At 32.3% G+C, this 12,659-nt stretch overlaps 1 protein-coding gene across 1 annotated transcript in view; it reads left to right on the forward strand.

The window, feature by feature from the left end:
• Positions 1-12,488, forward strand: part of LOC129234206 (elongator complex protein 3) — a 37,141-nt gene extending 24,653 nt beyond the window's left edge. Inside the window, exons 11-16 of the mRNA XM_054868128.1 lie at positions 2,392-2,585; positions 2,673-2,829; positions 3,722-3,894; positions 5,309-5,363; positions 10,371-10,452; positions 12,347-12,488. Coding sequence (XP_054724103.1) covers positions 2,392-2,585; positions 2,673-2,829; positions 3,722-3,894; positions 5,309-5,363; positions 10,371-10,452; positions 12,347-12,423 — 738 coding nt within the window. The 3' untranslated portion in view covers positions 12,424-12,488. The remainder of the gene's footprint in view (positions 1-2,391; positions 2,586-2,672; positions 2,830-3,721; positions 3,895-5,308; positions 5,364-10,370; positions 10,453-12,346) is intronic.
• The last annotated feature ends 171 nt before the right edge of the window (positions 12,489-12,659 follow it).

The following is a 12,659-nucleotide window of genomic DNA, read 5'->3' on the forward strand; positions in this document are numbered from 1 at the left end:
ATAAATATATATTTTTTTCTTTAACTGGTCAATAAATAACTCTAATTATCTTGACTAAATCCTGTCAAGTCTGATTTTCTTAATATTTGTAGACTGTACAGAGGAAACTACTCTAGCTAAAAGGCTTTCATGTGAATTATTTTCTGCAAACCAACAAGTCACAAATCTTGACTAAACAAGGTATATTTTTTAGAAATTAACAGGTTTCAGAAACATTCGGACAGAAAACAGAATAGGATGTACAGTATTTTCATTATCTTACTAAAAAGTTTAATATTTCTTATTCTGTACACAGAAATAGAAAAACAGGCAACATAAAATTCAAAGAAATTTCTTGATTAAGCTGAAATTCAGTAAAAAGGGATAAACTACTTGAGATTCTACAGTAGTTTTGCATAACAAAATGAAATACAAAAAAAGTAAAATGAAAAAAAAAATGTAATTACAAACGAACAATAGATTTTATCACTCGAGAAGTAACTTTGCCTTAACTGTTGATAATCATGGAAACTAAAAAAATCAGGAACTTCACCATTCTTGGGTTTCGTCGTCTTTTTTACTTTTCTTCAGAAAAAGCTGAATTTTCAAGCTTTTTTACCCCAAGACAATTTTTGTGCTTTGTCCATATAGTTACGCTACAATATGCTACTACCCCACATTTTCTCTAGAAAAAAAAAAGACAAAAAAAACCCACATTTCTTTTAAAAAACCCAGCTTTAGTTGGTTTTTTTTAAAAAAACCCAACAAACCCTGGGTCTATGTTTTTTTTTAAACCCAGGTTTTTGCCAACCCTGTTAGCTACTGTATTAGGATTGACAGTAATATTAGAAACTAGGCCTCTGTGGGATGCCCCCCACCCTCCTTGCTGCACCACTGACCATAGCTAAATTGCATTAAACCTGTCAAACTATTGCAGTTTACTTTTCTGGTTATCTCAGCGAAGTTATAATGATCTCTTATTTGGTTACTTGTTCACTACTTGAGCCCTTTTGTCGCAATTGTTGTCATTTATAATTAGAAAAAATTAATTAACAAATATATATGTGTACCAGGGTTTAAAAATATGATATTTTTGAAAATATCGAAAATATCTGATATTTGGATATATATATATAGGATATTTTGATATGTATCAGATATTTTCAACCAACACAAACTAAAGTCTTCAAAATAGTAAATGCATCCTTAAATCACTCTTTAATTTTTTATATTATAATTACAATATGTAGACTTAAAATTAATGTTTCTTTCGTTATTTATAGCTAATATTTCATTTTACTTTTCGATTTAATTTTAATGGAGTTAATTTAGCATTAGCTGTTTTACACATTTTTCTTCTGTGAGCTACTTTTACAGTTATAAGGTTCAGAAATAAATATATACATTAGTCGGTGCACAGTCATAAGACATTTTCTTTTTTTCTGAGGAATGTTTAATATTTAATTAGGCACTTTTAATATGAATTAAAATTGTTACGTTACTAATAATTTCATGATTATAAAATACAAGTTAAAAAGGAATATTATATCACTTTGTTATATTAATGATGTATTAATACATCATAAAAATATAGTACATGCTTTTTTGGTTATTTTTAATAATAAATGAACAATATTACAATGATTAATATACTTTTTATATTGAAAATATACCTTAGTGGAAAAAAAAAATCAAAAAAATCAAAATATCATGAGATTTTTAAAATAAGTACTGGATATATATCATGTTAAAAATCAACTGATATGTATTGGCCAATCCTGATATATAACCAACATGTTGACCCCAAACTAACCCATAACATGTGGCACCCAAACTAAAATTTTTAGGAGGGGAGAATCCATATTTTATCAAATATAATAAAATAAGAACGGGCACACATACCTAAAACTAATGGGAAGAGACATTCAGCAGCGTTTATTTGTTTATTTTTTAAACTGCAATATTGCAAACTGTATACAAATTTGCCGAACCGTTAGACAAAATTTGTCTTATAGGAAAAACTTCTGGAAGGTCATGATGACCTCTCATCAAGGCACCCCTGATGTCGATATTCTACTGAAATAGTTGATGCCAAAGATACCTTGATAAATACTTGGTACATTGAAATTAACTTAAAAGCACATTCCCCCATTATTTGTACAAAAGTTATTTTCTTTAATATGTTGGAAAAAATGAGCGTAAATGAAAGTAAGCAGATTAAAAAGAACAAGAAGTTTTTTAAGTTTAAAACTTTATATGCAATTTAAAGTCGATTTTCATGCATAAGGGAAACTCGCTTATTCATCTCACGATAAATCACTTGAGTGAAACTCCTGTAATCAAACAATTTAGGTTAATATTCATTAAGTTAATTTATTTCGGACAATTATATATTTTGTTTCGTCTTTTTAGCAATTTTTCGAAGATCCTGCTTTCCGAGCTGATGGTTTGAAAATCTACCCAACTTTGGTTATCAGAGGAACTGGTTTATATGAGCTGTGGAAAACAGGGAGATATAAGAGTTACCCACCGAGTGTTCTAATTGATTTAATTGCTCGAATCTTGTCCCTTATTCCACCTTGGACCAGAGTGTATAGGGTGCAAAGGTAATTTTTGTCGAAAATAATTGCAAAATTTAAAGTATGTTTTTGTCCATCAAATAGATTTCAATAACAGTTGTGTGTAACTTTTAGGGATATTCCAATGCCTCTTGTAAGTTCCGGTGTGGAACATGGTAATTTGCGAGAGTTAGCACTAGCTAGAATGAAAGATTTAGGTTTGCAATGTAGAGATGTTAGAACTCGAGAGGTGGGAATTCAAGAAATTCACAACAAAATCAGACCATATGAAGTAAGATTTTTTATATTTTGGTTTTCTAATAGATTTTGAGTTTCCTTTTCCCCTTGCTTTTCAAACACTTTCTTTTTGTTCGAAAGTTTCATACATAATACAGTGGCCGCCGCTTATAAGAATCACGTTTGTTATAAACAGTTTTGATTCCATAAAGCGGCTGATTCAGTAAAGCGGTTATTTCAATATAAAGCTGGATTGTATTCTGTTTTTGACAATTTGATTCATTGAAGTGGTTGATCCAATTATTTACTGATTCAATCAACCCGGCATTCACTGTATTATCAAATAAAATTTAGGTTTATTGAAAAACATGGTAAAATTTAAAAATCAGGAAATTAAAAAAATGAGTAAATGTTTTTTTTTAAATTATTAGTATTATTTATTTTTATGTTATTAAGTTTGTTTTTTGGGGTTTTCTTTTTATTTTTAAGTCTACATACATATGTAAATTTTAATTGCTATGTAAACTGAGAAATTAGAGAAGAGCTAAATGAAAGACAAAAGATTAAGAAAATATGTTTATAATAGAAACTAAATTTAGGATTTGTTTGAGAAATGTACAAAACTAGGAAAAATATTTTCTCCCTTTCTGACTTTGGGTTTATAATATTAAAAGTGAAAGCTTTTAAGAGGTATTAAAGCTAACCAATAAAAAAAAAAAAAAAAAAAAAAAAAAAAAAACATATTGTATGAGACCATAAAAAAGCTTGGATCTTATTTTTTTAATTGATTTTATTTATTTATTTATTTATTTTTTTGAAGTTTAAATGCAAGAGAAATAATTGTAATACTTTTAGACAACCTTAAGAGACAAAGTAGAGAATTTCAACTTCAAATATGGGGAACTACTTGTATTGTTTTTTATAATATTTACTCTTTTTACACAAAGATTCAGTTGATTCGGCGCGATTATGTTGCAAATGGTGGATGGGAAACATTTCTATCATATGAAGATCCAGAACAAGATATTTTGGTTGGCTTACTAAGATTAAGAAAATGTTCTGACAATACTTTTCGCCCAGAACTGAAAGGTGGTGTTTCAGTTGTGAGAGAACTTCATGTGTATCCTTTCTTTATCTTCTTCTTTTTTTCATGGAAAGTTATTGAAATTTTTCTGCCATATGTATACAAATTTTCAATGTCTTGATTTATGCATAAATATCAAGTACAGAAATAATTCTGCTATGCAATGACAAAATGCCGTAACTCAACATTAAGTAGGAACTTATAAGTTAAGTATTTTGGGCTTAAAAACCATTCCATTAATATTTAGTTTTTTATAGTAAACATATTTGTGATATCCATCTGTTTATTAATTTAGATAATACAATAATAAATTTCAACATGCCTACTTTTCCTTGTAGCAACATCAGGAGTCACAGTGGTGATTTCAAAAATTTTAGCACACAATTTTGATAAAATTTTAAGACATTTTTAGGACAACAAATATCAAGTTTTTTAAAAACTCAAATACAATTTATAGGGTCTCATTTCTAACAGATTTCTCTTTTTCTCTCAGTTGGGTTATATAAACTATAAAGTAAGATAAATAAATACCTGAGTGATGAAAAGTAAAGTAAGAAATAACAACGTCAAAAAGGCTCAAATTGCAAATAACTGCAGACACGTGTTTCGGCGTTACAAGGAACACCTTTTTCAGTGCAAAAAGTAATGAGCTTGTGGATGAAAAGCTTTTGTCGGATGTCTTTTCATCCATAAGCTCATTACTTTTTGCACTGAATTAGGCATTCCTTGTAACGCTAAAACACGTGTCTGCAGTAATCTGCAATTTGTGCTTTTTTGAGGTTGTTATTTCTTACTTTAAAAGGTAACAGTTGATATACTTTATAGTTTTAGTTAAAAACTGACTTCCCTAAGATGAATATAAATATTCAAGAAGACAATAATGAATTTCAATTATAATTTCACTCTAGAACTAAACAAGCCTACTTTCCTGTGTACCAACAAGGGTTATTCTACACCAGAGAAATCTCTCTCTCAATTAACTAAGACTGCAATATGTTAAGTATAATTTCCTAGCATTTAAATTTCATTTCTAAAAAGAGAATACGTCGTCGCCTCAGAGCAACAATAAGACATCTAATCCCAGGAATAACACTAAGATATCCTATTGTTGCTTTGAGGCAACAATATATAAAAGAAAACTATTTGTTAAAAAATATATTAAATCCATATCTCTTCAACTGTTAGCATGATGGTTCAGTTCATTTCTACTTTTTAAAAAATTTTTTAATTAGGAACTATGATGATCTGATGTTGGGGAACTGAGAATTATTTTGAAGGCATTGATTAAGCATGTAATTTTTAGTTCCTAGACGAAACAGTATTTACTTCAAAAAGTAAATAAAATGTCAACACTTTTTTGTGATATGGTTAGCCACCAGTGCTGAAATAGTCTTGTTTCATTATAAAATTTTTTGAACGTAATTGAAAAATTTCCATAACCATTTCATAGATATGGCAGCGTAGTGCCTGTCAGTGCTAGAGATCCAACAAAATTTCAGCATCAGGTAAGTATCGCTGAATAGTGTTACTTTTTGCGATGAAAAATTTTTTTGAACATGGGGGGGGGGGGGGGGGGGGGGGGTTCTCAAATTGGGTGCCGTAGGAAGAGCGAGGAGAGCCAGGAAGTGTTCAATGTATATGTTGAGTGGGTTTGCTAAATAAGGGCATACAAACCAATAAGGAAACACCGCATTTTTGTTTTTTGATGTAGTGTAGTAAAAATTCGTTAGATCGTGACTTTATCAATCATGAAAAAGAATTCATCAAAGTGAACATGACATTTTTTGTAATTTTTTGGTAATGCTTTTAATTTTATCATATGTGGTTTAATGTATATATTTATTGCTATTAAAGACTCTTTCAATTCTTTTAGTTTGATAGTACTTTTTGACGTTTTTGTCTTCAATTCTGCGTGAAGTAATCTTTGCTCAGAGTTTTCTTTATAAGGGTCCATGTACCTAATAAAGTCAAATCGCTTTTCTTTGCTAAAACTGCTGAATAACATAACTAAAGCTTAAATTTTCACTTTTTTTTTAATGAGTCATTTGATGAATATGCAAAGGACGCAGCTATTCAATTACAAAGGAGCGAGATATTAGCTTTTGAACGTTATGGTAGCCTTATTTGGCACAGTTATGCACCTATCTCGAAAAATAGAGATGGACTGGGGTGCCGTGAGAAAATCCTAATTATAGTTTTGATATAAACTACAATTACTGCTGAAAAACATAACTAAATCTTAAATTTTCACTTGGTTTTATTATTTTTTTTTATGAGTCATTTGATGAATATGCAAAGGACGCAGCTATTCAATTACAAAGGAGCAAGATATTAGCGTTTGAACATTATGGTAGCCTTATTTGGCACACTTATGCACCTATCTCGAAAAAATAGAAATGGACTGGGGTGCCGTGAGAAATCCTAATTGTAGTTTTGATATAAACTACAATTACTGCTGAAAAATATTACTAAAACTTAAATTTTCACTTGGTTTTATTTTATTATTTTTTTATGAGTCATTTGATGAATATGCAAAGGACGCAGCTATTCAATTACAAAGGAGCAAGATATTAGCGTTTGAACATTATGGTAGCCTTATTTGGCACACTTATGCACCTATCTCGAAAAAATAGAAATGGACTGGGGTGCCGTGAGAAATCCTAATTGTAGTTTTGATATAAACTACAATTACTGCTGAAAAATATTACTAAAACTTAAATTTTCACTTGGTTTTATTTTATTATTTTTTTATGAGTCATTTGATGAATATGCAAAGGACGCAGCTATTCAATTACAAAGGAGCGAGATATTAGCTTTTGAACATTATCAGGGTTGCCACGGAAGTTCAAGAATGAAATTCCCTGACATTTCCAGGTGGTTTTGAGAAAAATTCCAGGTTATCGATCTCCACATTCATTTTGCAACATTAATATATACATCTCAAATTTTGATAAAACTTATCTCATTTTCAAACTTTGCAAACGTTTGGTTACCAAATTTAATTTACTCAAGCTGAAATAATCAAAAATATGTACTAAGGGTGGTTCAAATTTTTTTTTCTCTTAGGTCGAGTCCAAGACATCCCTTATCTTTTTTAAACTTACTAATAGTATTGTGCTGTAAAAGTTTTAGCTTCTTTCTCAAATTTTAAGAGGTTGCTCAATGACCCCTTAATTTAACATTAGCCCTAGAATAGAAAAAGTCACAAATTTAGAAACATTTAATTTCCCCAGCTGTTTTTTTTTATGTAAGCAATTATTTTATTGCAATGAATATGCATATAACTCGTGTAGATTATAGTGTGTAACATTGTTTTTTCAGTTCAATGTATTTTTTTAACCCCCTCCCCATACTTAAGAAGTTTGGGGAGGGGGTCGAGCACCGGCTTTCAGTTGGGATAGGAAGTTAAAATTCTTCCAGTATTTTACTATCCACAAGTCTAAAAACATTGAGTGGTGCCCTGTTTTCTAGGAGAAACCTTTTTTTTAAGTGTATTTTTGAACTACCCTAATGTACTAACACAAGTGAAGCAAATAACTGTAATAAAGAATTAATGTAAATGTAGCATATCTAATTTTCAATAGCGAGGAGCCACTGCCTTACATCAAGTGAAAGAACTGCGAAATTAACAATTGTGACATCTGTATCACGAAAATAAAGTTAATTGCTAAAATAATCTGAACTAAAAAAATATGAAACCTAAACTTTTTCAATTATTGCCTTCCACCCCTCCAATCCATTGAATTCACAGCGCTTTTAGACTTTGGCCTGTAAAAAAATCATGCATCTTTTAGCTTCACATATTTCCCCTGTTTGTTGCTCATAAAACAGGGGTGCTCCACCCCTCCCCCAAGTTCAATGGCACAACCCTCCCCCCAATATTTCGGAACGCTTTAGCGCTTTTTTTTATTTTTAACCCTCTTTTTTTATTTATTTTTTTCCTATTTATTTATTTTTAATTATTATTGTTTTGAAAGAAAAGTGTGCTCACTCCCCCGCAATAAAATACACACACACAATTAAAAATAATAAAGTAAAATAATATGAATAAATAATTAAAAAATCCCCCCCCCCAAATTTTGATGGCGCAACTTGCGCCATAATCACTCCTGTGGGCACATTGTCATAAAGTTAAATTTTGAGCAATGATCAGACTTCTTTGATGTGTAGATTTTTTTTAATCGGATTTCTTTTATTTTGAAAGAAAGAAGCGCATTGAAAGTCTTTAAAGATCACTACTAAAATACTAAAAGATTATGATACTTCTGTAAAAAAGAAACTTTCTAAGTTTAAAACTGTCTAATTAATTAAATTTACAGAACAAAATTGTTTAGAAGAATACGATTTCATTAATCAATTTAAAGAAATAATATAAAATATGAAAAGATTATTACAGCTCATTAAGAACTTCAGTCGCACTCGCAGACAAAACAATGTGCTGTGTATCATAACAACTTCAGAACTGCTGACGTAAACAAGCAGCGTTTAAACAGAGCCCGCTCAAACTAGGAAGAAAAGAAGAACATTCTGCGCCTGCCGCCGACTGCTATGGCGTATGGCGCATGCGTCAATGGCAGAGAGTCGATAAAAAGAATTGCAAGGGGAAGAAGAAAGAGGGGAATGACAAAACGATGAATGGGAATGGCGGCGAAAAAAACAAGGTTGAAAGTTTTTTTTTGACGTCATATACCGCAGGCTGCGCTTCAAGATTGATCGGAAATATGCAATTTTTCATTTTCCCAGACATTTCCCTGATTTTCAGCCATTTTCATTTTCCCTGACAATTCCAGATTTTCCCGCTGCGTGGCAACCCTGATTATGGTAGCCTTATTTGGCACACTTATGTACCTATCTGAAGAAATAGAGATGGACTGAAGTGCCGTGAGAAAATCCTAATTGTAGTTTTGATATCAAGATTGAAAAACTGAAAGCAACTATTGTATTTTGATTTTAAAAACTAACATAATTTGGTTTTATCGATATTTTAAAGAATTCAATGCAAAGTTCTTTACACAAGGGTGAACACAAAACAATGAGCAAGCCTTTTTCATTACGATGCAAAGAGTTAAAATTTTTACTTGATTTTTTTTGGCTTGCCTTCTCCATAGAAAATATTTTTTTTTTTAAATTTACGCCCGCCAACATCCTTTTGGACATAAGGCGCCTTGCAGTCCAATACAACAGAAATGCAGTAGCAGAGCGGGAAAGCTCCCTGAAGACAACATCCATGAGCAGGTCGAGAAGAACGGGGCAATCAAAAAGATGTTCCCCTGTCATTTGCTTAGTCCCGTCACTTAGTGGGCAGAGCGGGGAACTGGCCAGTCCGATTTTAAAAAGATGGGCTTGTAAGTAGTCGTGACTAGTAATGAGACGAAAAGATGTAACCCCTTCAACTCTAGGGAGAAGGGAAAGTTGCAGTCTTGTTTGGTCTTCAAGAAGACGCGCCCAAGATTTTCCTCTGGCAATGCCACGGAGAGATGAAATTCTTTTGAGCCTTATATTGCTCCCAAGATGTCGCTTGGGGTTTCGAAGAGGGATCGGGAGGCAAGGTGGATTTAATGTAGAAGCCTTTTTAGCCAACAAGTCGGCTTGCTCGTTGCCATGGATGACGCAGTGGCTTGGTATCCATTGGAGCACAACGTCTTTACCGGTCTCAAGAAGTGAACTAATAATAAGTTTACATTCAAACTCAGTCTCTATTGGGAAAAGGTTATAGTCTGTGATTGACTCTATTGCAGCTTGGGAGTCAACAAAAATAACAATTTTTTGGCAAGAGAGCTCAGTGACAGCCCTAAGGGACATATAAATTGCAAAAACTTCACCATCAAAATTATCTGACCAGGCATTAAGAGATTCCTTCAGGCTGAAAAATTTGGAAAAAGCGCCAGCACCAGCCCTACCTGTGGAGGCTGTGGCAGATCCATCGGTATAGACGTGAAGCCAATCTTGAAATGGATACCTTTCATGAATTGTAGCCAGCGCAGAAGCCTGTGAGGAAGAATGTTTACAAAGAGGCTGCACACCAAGTCCAAATTAGCAGTAGCGTAATTTAAAGTATCCAGGAAAATAGACGGTCTAAAATTGGGCTGTCTGATGCTCAAGACATCGAGGTCTGTAGCAAGTCGGTGAAACTCAAATAAGAAAGGATATTGTGTTTTGAGCTTGATCTGCGGAGGGATGTAGCTGTTCCAAAAGCCCTCTTTTCTGAGCAATCTCTCACCTACGGATAAAGCACTGTAGGTTCGTCTGTCTGACAAACAATAAGTCGCAGTTTGCAATTCCATAGCAGCAATCCATAGAAAATATTGTAAAAATGAAAAGAAAAGCTAAATCTTTGCAAGAAGGAGAGATGAAAAAAACTATTTTCCTTGATGAACATATTACATTTAAGTATGTGCATCAGGAACTTAAATGCACTATTTGAGCATTACTAAATAAGAGGTTTACCCTTATAAATTGTACCTGATTGGTTATTTGTTGAAGTTATAATGTAGTGCATTTTTTTTTATCAGGGATTTGGAACATTGTTGATGGAAGAAGCAGAACGAATAGCACTAGAAGAACATGGTTCAGGGAAAATTGCTGTTATATCTGGTATGAATTTTTTCTCAATATTTTTAGTGCATAAATAGTTTGTTCATGATTTTGGAATGGTAATTTGAAAGGCTCAAAGGAACATATGCTCCTTTTCAGTTTTCCCTCAAAATTGACATTTTTTATGCCTTAACATGTATTATGCATATTAACCCTCAACGTTGAACTCCAAATCGGTGCAGTGTAAGTTTTATAACAGTTTTAGGGGGAGGAGGGCGGACCCGAGCCAGAGTGGGGCCCAATATTTTTAAACCTAGGGTTGAAAATAGGCGTAAACAATATGGAGGGTGGCCGAAAAAGGCATTTGTTATGTGCCACAAAATTTCTGTGCACGCCCCTGGTGGAGGAAGTGCACAGAAGTCAGTTCGGCAGACTTGAAAAGTCTACCGAACTGACAAGAGGCCTGCCTTGGCGTGGAATTGAATTGCAAAAGAGAGCAGGAAGTCCTAATTGAGGGTTTAAATTTCAAGTATTCTTTGCTGTTAATGAGAACTAGAATTGCTTTTTCTGTATTTTTTCAAATTTTCACTCGTTTAATAATTACTAAATTAAGAATAAAAAACTGTTATTTTCCTTTTCTGACATTAGGAATCAAAAAAAAAAAAAACTTCTTTTTTACAGTACAAAGCATTTGGGTTTCGGGGGGGGGGGGATCTCCCCTCTGGCAGCCCCTGCATGACAGTACTGTTTGAGCAAAGATCAAAGTTCAGTGAAATTTTAAACTTATTCAGTTCAGTTAGCACTACAATAAAATTATTGATGAAGAGGTCGATGAATAAAATGGAAAAAGAATTCTTTTGTTGTAAAATACGTAAATGTACATTTTACTGCAATTTTTAATAGGTCTTTAGTAATTTTTATTACTTATTTTTTCACTCTCAAATTTTTACTTCTGGTAATTTAATTGAATTAGTACTGGTTAGAAGGAAGGTATTCCTAACTAAAACCGTATCGGTCTGAACATGTCGGTGAACGAGTGTAAAAAAGATTCTTTGCTTGATTTAAGTTTATTTTTCAATGAAAAATATTTCATTCACAACAATATTTTTCTTCGCCATTATTCTTTGCTCACCATACATGTGGGCTTCAAAAATCATTATAACATTTTAATGTATTATGTATAGCATGTTCGGTCAGTCAACAGAGGTCCTAATCAACAAACCCATTTCAAACAAATCTAAGGAGGTTCTTCTGCCTTAGTGTAAGACCTTATTCGGAGTGTGCTGTTCCGTTTTGGTCTCATCTCAAGAAACACTTCTTTATTGGAAAGGATTCAAAGAAGGGCTACTAAAGTCACTTTCAGATTTAGATACCAGGCTGAAAAGGCTTAATTATGTATGGCCTGGAGCAAAGGAGAGTTGGGGAGGGGGGACATAATTCAGTTGTTTAAATTTATCAAAGAGAAATATATTAATGGGTTATATAAAGTTGCTCGGAAAGCAGGATGAGGAGTCATTTTTTTAAGCTAGCTACTCAAATCCCAGACTAACCTAGAAATTAGGAAAAATTACTACTTTAGTAGGATTGTGGGAATTTGGAATAGCATACCGGAAGAGCCTGTAAGGAGTAAGGAGGTAGATAGCTTTAAAACGGTCACTAATCTTCATTGGGTACTAATAATCTACTAGGATACCTGGTTCAGTTCATGCCATAGATTTTCTGGTGAAAAGCACCTTCGGGTAATTTGACTAATTTTCCTCAACAAATAAAAGACAGAGAGCATGCAAATTTAGTGTCCCTTTTCAATTTTGAGTAGAAAGAGATTTAGAATTAATATTGTTGTGGTATTTTGTAAATCAAATGTGCAATTTTTAGTAGATTTTACTCAAGTTATTTTAAATTTGGCAAGCAAATAAAATTGAATAATTTGTCTAAAAAATGTATTTTGTTTTAGGTGTAGGTACAAGAAATTATTACAGGAAGCTAGGATATGAGTTGGAAGGACCTTATATGTGTAAAACGCTTTTATAAAGAAATGTAAATAAACGCAATCAATGAATTGAAGATTAAAGAAATATATATACTTTTAATCAGCATTTTTTTATTGAACTTTAAAGATAAATATACCAAATGTTCATCACAAAAGCATGCAAAAATAGCTAGCTGCATGTCAGCTTCTACTTTTGAATTGTTTTCCACTATCTGATCAATTTTAAATGTCATGTTTTGATTGAATCTATGTTGAACAAGGCAAGCTCTTTTTGTCG

Source organism: Uloborus diversus, chromosome 1 (genome assembly GCF_026930045.1).
Source record: "Uloborus diversus isolate 005 chromosome 1, Udiv.v.3.1, whole genome shotgun sequence".
NCBI lineage: Eukaryota > Metazoa > Arthropoda > Arachnida > Araneae > Uloboridae > Uloborus > Uloborus diversus.